Source organism: Mesoplodon bidens (assembly GCF_964165515.1).
Source record: "Mesoplodon bidens genome assembly, chromosome: 6".
NCBI classification, from domain to species: Eukaryota; Metazoa; Chordata; class Mammalia; order Artiodactyla; family Ziphiidae; genus Mesoplodon; species Mesoplodon bidens.
In genome coordinates this window covers 2,339,849-2,350,674 of record NC_138162.1, presented here as the reverse complement: position 1 = coordinate 2,350,674, position 10,826 = coordinate 2,339,849, and the positions used below count along the sequence as shown (strand labels likewise).

General features: G+C 60.8%; 2 protein-coding genes across 2 annotated transcripts in view; one reads left to right on the top strand and one right to left on the bottom strand.

Annotated features, from left to right (window-relative positions):
• Positions 1–1,865: 1,865 nt before the first annotated feature.
• Positions 1,866–3,171, top strand: FAM163B (family with sequence similarity 163 member B; the record flags this gene model as incomplete). The annotated part of the gene is made up of 2 exons (XM_081237260.1): positions 1,866–1,958; positions 2,666–3,171. 2 exons carry the CDS (start codon positions 1,866–1,868, stop codon positions 3,062–3,064), a joined length of 492 nt encoding a protein of 163 aa, XP_081093386.1. The 3' UTR covers positions 3,065–3,171.
• Positions 3,172–6,309: 3,138 nt separating this feature from the next.
• ADAMTSL2 (ADAMTS like 2) overlaps positions 6,310–10,826 on the bottom strand; it is a 34,622-nt gene continuing 30,105 nt past the window's right edge. Inside the window, exons 17-19 of the mRNA XM_081238208.1 lie at positions 10,102–10,278; positions 7,706–7,850; positions 6,310–6,935 (exon numbers count right to left, since the gene is read on the bottom strand). Of these exons, the coding sequence (XP_081094334.1) occupies positions 6,817–6,935; positions 7,706–7,850; positions 10,102–10,278 (441 nt within the window). The 3' untranslated portion in view covers positions 6,310–6,816. The remainder of the gene's footprint in view (positions 6,936–7,705; positions 7,851–10,101; positions 10,279–10,826) is intronic.

The following is a 10,826-nucleotide window of genomic DNA, read 5'->3' as shown; positions in this document are numbered from 1 at the left end:
AATGATAACTGTAAAACAACCACAGACCTCATGGGGCGCCAACTTCTTTTGAAAGTTGAAAAAGTTACGAACTGAGCGTCTACGCCTTTCCTCTGCAGACTGTCTTTTAATAGTAGCGGATAGGTAATGGGGAAGGTTCTTTAGAGAAGAACCAGAGCTGATACATGCAGAAGAAATGACAACATTTGAAAAGTCGCTGTTTGCAATTCCTACTGAGATAACAGACGTAGGCTATGGTTTCCAGCGGCTGCCGAAAGGACGAGGTGGAAGGCTGATGGGGCGTTTTACGGTGGGAAGACTGGGCCGACAGCAGGTGAACCCACTGGCCAATCTCAGCATCACGACAAGAAGGACAGCCTGGGGCCCTGAAAGTGAAGTGATGGGAAGCCCGTTTAGAGGGCAAAACCATGATAGAGGAACATGTGAAATGGTGCTGGGAGAAATGCAGCCAGTTCTAGTACATGGAAAATTCTGTAAGATAAATGACCCAGTTTCTTCTATAAACACCATGGGGCGGGGAGGGGCGAGAGTGGATGGGAACTATTCTACCGTCAAACGAGCCAAAGTGGATCCTGATTTGAGCAAACCAACTGTAAAAAGACATTGTGGAGATGACTGGAGGTTTTTTAAAGGTCCTCACCTGTCAGATTCTGCACTGATTTATGAGTAAACTAATACACCCTGGGATTTCCTTTAGTGAACTCAATCGCCCGTGCCATGCTATGCCCCTGGCAGAAAAAAAAAAAAAAAAAAAAAAGGTAGGGGATGGAAATTGAGGCAGGGTGTGCTCAGCAACGACTGGTGCCTGAGAGATGATTGTTAACCGTCCAGGGATATGGCAAGGCAGTTATTAAAGCTTGGTCACTTGAAATGGGCCACAGTGAGAATATGTACAGCACAAGCATCAGCAAATGCTACAGGTCAGGGTGCTTTCACTCCAAGAACTAGTTTATCAGCACCCGGCCAGACAGCGCTCACAAGAGCACCACGGGTGACAGCATTGTCCATTCTCTCTACTTTGTGTGTGTTTGAAATTTTCCACAGTAGTTTACGAGGGGCACATCCTTAGGCCTAGAAATCCCACTTCTAAGAATTTATCCTGGACAGGTCATTGAAGTCGGTCCTGTAATTCAAGTGGCTTCAGTTTTTAGCTACGCAACATTTATGGAAACATTGGCTTAAGATTTATTTTTTAACGTCAACAGCCTAAACACCAAAAAGGAGTTTGGTTTTCAGTTTTGAAAGATGAGAAAGTTCTGGAAGTCGGTTGCAAACAAAGTGAATATACTTAACACGACTGACTTGTACACTTAAACATGGTTAAGATGGTAAATTTGATGTCGTGTATTTTACTGGCGATTTGAAATTTTAAAGAAAAGGGATCGGTCATGTTATAAAACGGAATATGGTTCGAAATTATGTTACAGAAGAAAATTGAATGATAAGGAAAAATAAGGATGAGCTGGGGAAGTGACAAAGCAGGTTTCAAAACCATACGTTCCGCCTGACTGCATTTCGGTAAATTTTTAAATGAGCGAGCTTGTCGCCCAGGCTGAAAGTGTGCTAGGCTGAGCGCTTGCATACGTGCTCAAGAAACCTTCACGGAGCCCCGAGGGTGAGGGGGTGTGCTCTTAGCATCATCTCCTACAGATGTGGAAACTGCTGGCAGAGGCAGAGGCAGAGGGGGATGTCCCGCCCGACCCCCAGGCCCAGCCCCTGCCTCCTGCACGCAGTAGGATTTCTTGTTTTCCCTTTCGGAGCGCTTCCTCAACCTCCTAACCTAGAACAGCTTCCTTTTGCAAGGAGTGGACAATGTGGTGAGGCTGGTGGTGTGTGTTGCAGGCTGTTGATGGAGAAGGGGGCGGATGACAGCCGGGACTGTGGTCATCACCGGGGGCATCTTGGCGACTGTGATTCTGCTCTGCATCATCGCGGTTCTCTGCTACTGCCGGCTCCAGGTAGTCCGGGAGCTGGGGGTGGGGGGTGGGGGAGGGAAGCCCGGAGGGGGCCCTGCAGAGGGAGAGAGCCAGGGCCCGGGAAGGCGGAAGAGTCAGGTCTCCAGGAAGGTGCAAGGCAGACAGCACCCCCGGACTCCACCTGTGAGGGCTCAGTGATGACGGCTCCCCAGACTCCCTGCGAGGCGAGTCCGCTGAGGCTCAGAGAGGGTAAGGGCCTTGGCTGATGTCACACAGCTGCCAAGCGGGGAGCAGGGGTGAGCCCTTGGGCGGTGCTACTCCACCCCCTGTGCACTCCCCGCCCCACCCACACTCTAGGGCTGTCCTAGGTCCCCCGCATCTTTCTTCCTGAGAGAGGAGAGGAAGCCACGTGCATAGGGCAAGGCGGCACGGCTTGGTGCCCTGGAACTAGATTGGGACCAGACTGCCTGGGCTCGAATCCCAGCCCTGCCGCTTTCAGGCTGCCTGCACCCCCTGTGCCTCAGTTTCCCCACCTGCAAAATGGAGTTGGCCATTGCACCTGCCCCTGGTTGCTGTGGGCTGAAACGAGCAGATCCCTCACTTAGGGATCCCAGGAGTCCGGGGTGCCTGGATTACGAGCTTCCGTAAGTGGTGGTGGTGACGGGGACGCGGGTGTCTGAGCAGGGCGCCGCACACGTGCAGCGAGGGGCGCTGGGGAGCTGGCGGTCACAGTGGCCCTCTGCCCGCAGTACTACTGCTGCAAGAAGGAGGAGTCCGAGGAGGACGAGGAGGAGCCCGACTTCGCCGTGCACTCGCAGCTGCCCCCGCTGCACTCGCACCGCAGCCTCGTGCTGACCAACGGGCCGGCGCTCTACCCGGCCGCCACCGCCGCCGCCTTCAGCCAGAAGTCCCCGCAGGCCCGCACCCTCTGCCGCAGCTGCTCCCACTACGAGCCGCCCACCTTCTTCCTGCAGGAGGACGAGGACGTGCGCAACGGCGGGGAGCGCGTCTCCTACAAGAGCGCCAGCGGGGAGGACGCGGAGCTGCCGCCCGGGAGCTTCGGGGCCCTGCAGGCCCTCAACCCCAACCGCCTCTCGGCCATGCGGGAGGCCTTCGCTCGGAGCCGCAGCATCAGCACCGACGTCTGAGGGCGCCCCCGGCCGCCGACAGCTCCTGAGACCATGGTGGGGTGCCCACGGCGTCCCAGCCTGGCCCTGGGCCCGGCCCTGGGTTCGGCCCAGCTTTCCTCACGTCCGCGTCCCCACGGGGGCCCGTTGGGGAGCTCCGGGGCTCACTGCGGGGATCAGACCCAGTGAAAGGAGTGTGGCCGCCCCGGCTGGTGGCCCCCGGGGCCTGGGTCTGGAAGGGAGGTGGGCACGAGGCGGGCACCAGTGAGCGGTAGCATCCGGGTGGCAGGCTGCAGGGTGAGGTAGGGCTCTGGAGCAGACGCCAGGCCGCTGATACCAATGCTGCCGTTAGGGAGGGGGCAGTGGAAGGTGGCCTCCGTCTCAGCCCCAGCAAGTCGGCCATCTCCGGCTTCACCGCCCGGCCGTGTCCCTCCCTCCCTGGGCCTCAGCCTACCTACTTGTTCAAGGAAGGGGTGGTAGCCGCGATGCTAGGGGCCCTGCAGCACAAGCCTCGCCTGGCGACTGGGGACCAAGTACCCCGTCCCAGAACAGGACCTCCCCCCGCCGCCCCCGCCCACACACCCTGGCTTTAAGCGGCCCGCGGCTGAGACACTGGTTGATTGAGCTGGGCCCCCAGCTGGGCAGATCTCCCTAGAACGGGGAGCTCCCTTGGGATGCACAGCCCCGACTGGCTTTTTGGTGAAAATGGAGTGGGGAGGAGGCCGTGTGCTGCTCCCCCCGCTTCGGCAGTGTCCACACTAAAATACCCAGTCCGGTCCTCAGCCCTGATGCGGTAGGGCGGACAGAGCCATGGACCAGGGGCTAAATGACCCACTGATTCCCCGTGAGACCTGGGACGGGCCCTCCCACTCCTGGGCCTCAGCCCCGCCGCGGAGCCCTCCTGCGTTCGTGCCCCGGGGCGTAGACCCCGAGCTCTGCCACCTGCCCAGTGTCTCAGGAGGACCTGGGAGCAAGGCCTCAGGCTGCCCCTTCCCTGCTCCGGCCCCGTGCGCACGCTCGCAGCAGGGCTAGGGGCTCCCCCGCTGTCCAGCTAGAGAAATGCCCCAAACCCAGGGGCACTGCCCGCGGGGAACGCAGCCCCGTCCACGCAGAGGCACCGTTTCCTCTCGGCAGCATGGCCCCCAGAGTCCCCTGCCCTCTCCGGGCCTCTCTCTGCCTCTGGGCCCAGCCATAGAGCCAGCCCCCACCCTGGTAGGGCAGCCCCGTCTGCCCAGGGAGACAGACCAGGCTCCCCAGCTAAGCCACCTTTTCCTAAAAGACAAACCTTTGGGGCACGTGCCTCTCCCAGAACTGTGGGCGGCCTGAACACCACACTTCTTGCTCTTTCTCCAAAGTGCTGTTGAGCTGTGACTCCGGACGTGAGCAGAGTTAGGAAGGCTTACTATTTTTGGCATCGTCGATTTTCGCCCCCCACCTTCTTCCTTTCTCCTCCTGCCTCAGTTTGGACTCGCTAATGGAAATCTTCCCCAAGCTTCCCCTTCCTTTGTCAAAGCCCATGAGTTTGTTTCTGGTGCATTAGCTTGGCGGGGTGGGCGGGGGTGGCGGGGGTGGCGGGGTGGTGAGGGTCAGGAGGTGGCACTTCCTGCGGCTGTTCTGTTCGGTTTCCTATTTCCTTTTCTGGTCTCTGGCCTCTGTGTAGATTCCTAGATCCATCTGACATCAACACGCACCCATCCATCCGAACTCCCCCGGCTCCACCGTGGGGACCTGCGGGGAGCTGCCTGCTCTCAGAATCCAGAGCCAATAAAACTCCTGACACCATATGCGCTGTCTTTGGTCTGCCTGACATTCCAGGCCAGCTCAGACCCCTCCCCGGCACTTCCTGGGTGGGGCCGTGTCCAGCCCAGCACCGGGCAGAGTCGGCCTTCCTCTCCCGTCCAGCCCCAGGGATCAAGGCACTGCCCAAAGGCTCCCGGCCGCAGCCGTGTTTGGTTTTGATTTTCCCGGGGTGGATGTGTCAGTCTTCCACGATTGGAAGCCACTGGCCTAAACCCTGAGCTACTGGAGGGTGGGTGGGGGGTGACAGGCTGAGCCACCTGGGGCAAGTGACTGACCTCTCTGGGCCTGGGTCTTAGCATCAACACAATGGGTGACAATGACACCGACTCCACAGGGCTCTTAGGGTTAAAGAGGCAGCGCTGGTAACGCACTGGGCACAGACCCTGGCGTACAGGATGCCCACAAAGTGCTGGTGGAAAGGCGGATGGGGGAGGGAGGTCGTAAGGAGAGAAAAGATGGGGGTGGGGGGAAATGACAGGGCACAGCGGTGCGGTGCGTCAGGGAGCCCCCGACCTCTGCAGTGCGGCGACCCACCTCTACGGGAACTGAGCCGCTGACCTTGGGGGAGCTCACCCCACAGGCCCCAGCGAACCTGGAGCGCCACTCACCCACCTGCAGCCCCCTGGATGCCGTCCTAAACACTGTGGTGGACCCTGCTCTGGTCCCAGTTTGGGGACAGGCTGGCCCTGCATCCCGGGGAAGCAGTCAGGTAGCCCCTCGCCTCCCTGCTCCCTGTCCCCAAAGACCCTCCCTGCGGCATCCTCGGCCCTGTGCCAGCTCGCTGTCCCTCGGCGGGTGGACACCCCCATCGTCCCTCCTCCGCTGCAGCCACACCAAGGTGCTTTCAGCATCCTCCGCACCCACCCTCTCCCTGGAAGCTTTCCGTTTCTACCCTCCACCCCCACCCCCACCCCCCGCTTTCATCTGGAAGAACTCCTGCGGCTGGACCAGCCTAAACATCGCCTCCCCTGGGAAGCCCTCCTGTGTCCCGGCACCCACGAGTCCAGATTAAGTAGCCCTTCTAAGAGGCCCAGAAACAGTAGTGATGGCTATTTCCTGAGCACTCCATGTGGGCCCACACCACACCTCCCACCCTGCCTGCCTCACCTCTTCCTCCCGTGGTTCGGGTGAGGGAGCTCCCTTGGGCTCCGCTGTCCCCCAAGCCCCACAGCAGTTGGGAGGTGTGAGATTGGCTCGGTTCTGACTCCAGCGCCCGAGTCCTGATGCCCCTGAGACCCCTCCCCGAAGGCCACCCACTCTTTTTGTCACCTTCTGTCTGCTCTCCCCTGTCATCTCCTCAGGGAGACGCTGCAGCCCGGCCCCCAGCCCCACCCGGTCCCAGACCTGAGGCCGCAGCAGATCCTTCCGAATGGGCGAGCTGGACAGCGACCCCGGCTCCCGAAGCCTCACGGCCACCCCACCCTGCCTGGCAGAGCCCCGGAGACCCCACGATGCCGCCATAAATAGGACCACTTTATTAACATACAGAGAGTACTGACGGACGACAACACAGCCATGGTGCCATGAGAAAGATGCCTCTTCCCAGGTGTAAAGTGCGGTGGGTCCCTCCGTGCCAAGAGCTTCGTATCAGGGAGGCGAGCGATGCTACGTCGTCGTGAGATTAAAATTCCTCCGGAAAGAGTCACCTAAACAGCATCAGGATCCCAGGCGCCCCGTCTCCCTGGCTGCCCATCCCCCTCTCCTCACCCCCACAGTCCTGGAGGGATAGAGGACGTTCCCAGGCCCCTGGGTGGGAACCACAAACGCGCCAGTCCTCCGGGCTCTGTCCTGGGAGGGCCGACGGGCGCTCTCGGGGGGTGGGGGGCAGGGGAGGGGCTCTCCTGCCCGGGGAGAGAGCAGGGGCTCAGTGTCACGTCTTCACAGCCGGGGCGCCCTGCAGGGAGGGTGTCCGTGGAGGGGCTGCTGCGGCCCCAGGGATGGGGTGCTCGGTCTCTGAGGGGCGGCTGCCGGGCCTAGGAGTGGGGGGGCCGGCAGGAGCGACAGCATGCCTTGCTGTAGTACCAGTGGCCGCAGAGGTTCACCTTGATGGCCAGGGCGCAGTTGGTGCCCGGCTGGTCCTGGCAGCTGTCGTCTGGGGAAGGGACACGGCGGGGGGCGTAGGGCATCAGGAGGCGGTCAGGGGTGACGACTCGACAGGACCCCCGCCCGCCCCACCCCACCACCTCCTCTCCTTGAGCTCTACGTCTCTGCCACTCCTTCCCTGCCTCCGCCCCACTGCAGGGATGTCACGGCCCCACCAAGTGATGGGAACGGTGCGCAGGGAAGGGTAATGCCCGGGGCCCAGGATTTGGAAGAGCCACTGATATCACCCCCGGAGGCCTGAACATCCCCGGGAGGCCCACAGGTGCCCCCTCCACTCAGTAGGTCCAAAGCAGAGCTCATCACCTGGCCCTGGTGCCCCCTCGGAGCCTAGCACCCTCATGCATCTTCTAGGTGCCCGAGCCAGAGACCCTGCTTCAGCCCTCGTCTCCCTGCTCCTGCGTGCCCAGCTCTAGGGTGCTCTGGCTGAGTCTTCCTGGATCCCTGGTCCCCTGCCCCACAGCTGCCCTCCCATCTTCTGAAGCCGGATGCTCTTTCCAAAGTGCAGGTCTTGGCAATGGCTCCTGGGGACCCCAAGCTCCAGTCAGCCCTCACCTGCCGTCCTTCCCACCCTCACCTCCCAGCCTGCACTCAGCCACTCCAGGAGGGAACCTTCACTCCCCGACATGCATTGGTCTCTGTAGCCACTAGACCCTCCCGGTCTCCCTGACCGATGCCTGCTCATCCCGCAGGCCCTGGCTCAGCCCAGCCTCTGCTCTCCCTGGAAAGCCCCTGCTCCGCCCTCAGCCTCTCCCCCCTCACCTGGGGGCTCCGTGGGGCAAGGCTGCAGGTCACAGGCCTGTCTGCCGACGGGCTTCACCAGCGGGTCGCAGCCTCGGACAATGTCGGTCCCTTGGTAGCACTTCACGTCTCGCATCCGCACTCCCACCCCGCAGGTCTTGGTGCACTGATCGGGGAGAGATGGCATGGCCAAAGCCCCCACCGGTGGGGCGAGGGTTCTGGCCAGAGGTGGGGGGACCCCATCCCCTCACCTGGTTGCTGAGTCTCAACCGACACGCGACACACGGAAGGGCACTGGCTGGCAGCCAGGAGATGCTGATGCTCGTCCCCCCCTCCCCCGGTGCTGCTCAGTTTCCCCATCTGCACCGTGAGGGTGTGGCCCTCTCCTCTTTCAACTATCCTCCCCCACCCCCCACTGGGTGGGTCCTTTGGTTCTAGCTTTCCTGGGTCCTGTGCTACAGAATGCTCAGGACACATGGGGCCACGGCCCAGGGAGAGCGCCGGTTTCCCACTCCAATAAAAAGCTGTGTTTGTAGTGGACAAATTAAATGTATCTTCCAAAGCCACCGCCTCACCCTCGGCTCCCGGTCCAGATGTTCCCCTTGGAAAACCCCGCTGAGCTACCCAAAACACCAGGGCCATCTGCTGACCCCAGTTACCCTGCCGTCCTCCTGCCAAGATCCTACAGGCGGTGGCTCCCTCTGGCTGCCCCTGATGTGGGTGACCCCACGTCACCCAGGCACGTCTGGGACCCGAGCCCTCGGTTTCCTGAGTGGGGTCTGGGGTGGGAGGCCCTGGCCCTGGGCCCACCCTCTGGTTCTGTTCGCAGAGGCACAGGGAGGGCTGCCTGCCCGATGCCCGCTCCCGGCTTGGGGGGCTGGCCCAGTCTGGAGGCACCAAGCACAGATAACAGTCAGCCTTGGATGGGTGCCCTGAGGAACCTCTGGCTGTCCCTCGGCCCCAGAGAGAACACACCTCTGCACCTGAGTAGATGGGACAGCTGGGAGGATGCACCCTTACTAAGCCCCTATCCCGGGAAGGAGCAGCCACAGGGGAAGCAGACACCACCCCAATGAGGGACAAAATGACAGAGGTCCACATTCCCACGGGCCGGTCACCCCTTGCCCACCCACCATCATCGGGGCCACACAGGGGTGCCCCTCCCCCAATGCTCCCAGGCTCCTGTGCAAAGACCACTGTGGGCCTCCCCACTTGCTCCCTCCTGGGAGCTACAGCACCACTAAGTGCAGAGGGGACTTGGGGCACAGGACTGATGGTGCTGCTAAGGAGACATCGGGGAGATGGCATGAATCAGTAAAAACCCAAGTCTAGACATGGCCGCCCCTGTGCTGTAAGAAAGGCTTGAAGGATGCTAACAAGCCCACGGGTGCCCTGGGATCCCGCCAGGAGGCCTCCACAGGAAAGGGGCCGGAAGAGAAAAAGCAGAAGTTAATGGACCCCCTTTGCTCGGCCAGGGAACTGGGGCGGGGTGGGGTCTGCGGACCAGGGCTGCTCCCCCTCCTCAGGCCGGCCCCCCGCGCCTCAAGGCCCGCCCTGCCCTGCTCTCGTTGGGATGTGGGCTGGTTCAGGGCCTCCCTTCACTCTGCAGATCTCTCAGCCAGCCCGGAGCAGCGTCCAATGTCTGCTCACGCCCCAGGAGCTGGGGGTCAGCTCTCTCTCTGAACTTGAGTTTCTTCCCCCCGTGGGATGGGAAGAGGAGCCCCCTCCTGTGGTGCTGCTGGGCGGAGGAAAAGAGCCCGTCTGGCAAAGTGCTGGGACCGGCCCACCCACAGGGGCCTCGGGGCCTGGGAGGTGAGGGTTCTGCCAGCTGTAGAGAACAGAGAGATCTCGGCTCCAAGCCACCCGCCAGCCTGAGGCCGAGGAGCCCGCAGGGCCGTGGAGGGGCCAGGCCTGTGTCAGGGCGGCGGCGGCCATTCCTCTGGCTTCCCTCTGCCCACAGTGCACATGTCCTGCCATCCCCTCTGCCTCTCTAACCCTGGGTCCCTCCTGCCTTGACTCTGGCTCCCGGGACTGAGGCCATATCTGAGTCAGCCCCACACAGTCCCAGTACCCACCTGGGATCTGTCTGCCCCGTGTTGGGTGTCAGGCACACGTGCTGTCAAATGCATGACTGAAAGGCTACAGTGCAAGGCCGGAAGTGACCTGGGCCCAAAAAAGGCCCAGGACGAACATGGCAGGGATCCCAGAGGTGAGATCTGAGAGGACTTCCTGGAGGAGGTGGCTTTTGCACCAGCTGACTTGGTAGTACTGACACTCTTTCCAGGGATGAAAAGCCCTGACGGAGGCTGAGAGCGGGGACGTGAGGGGCACCTGGGGTGGGAGGGGAGGTACTGTGGCAGGACCAGAACTCGGGCCTGGCCTCAGGTGGCCTCAGCGGGGGCCAGCCAGGCGCTTACCTCAGACCAGGGGCTGGTGTACCACTTGAAGCAGGGCCTCTCGAAGCACGTGCTCTCCTCTGGGGGCTTCTTGGCCAGGCCACACTCGGGGCCATTGCGCGTCTGCGGCTTCCCGTTGGCCAGCTCCATGCACAGTACCAGCCTCTTTTTCACACCTCGGCCACAGGTGGTGTTGCACTGAGGCAGGGGGACAGACGGGGCCGGGTCAGGGGTCAAGGGCCAGAGGCCAGGAGGACCAGAGCACAGAGCCCAGAGCCAGGCCAGTGATAACGTCTCGGTCAATAGCAAGTGGGTGAAAACGCTGAGATCAATAGCAAGTTGGCTGAGAACTCTCCGGGTCAGTAACCACGTGGCCCCAAACAGATTTGATGACAAGCAATTTAGCATAAAACCATCTGTTGTGAAACAAAATGGTTAATGACAATTTGACTTCAGATGACTTAGCTAATAGTGATCTGCCGGAAACAAGCAGTTGAAAGCAATGTGGTTGAGAACAATTTGTCTGAAATTGTTAAGTTGGTGACCTTGACAGGTCTAGGGGTCGTGAGAACAAAGGGATGTACAGGGCCCACCAGCCAAGAGCAAGTACAGCCGAAGGACCCCCAACCCTGGGTTTCCATCTTTCAGGAACATGGGGTCGTGGGAACTATACCAGCCCTGCATGCCTCGTTGAACATTTGCTATTTAGATTTGGGAAGTTTTAAGCTGTTTTCTTACTTTTTTGT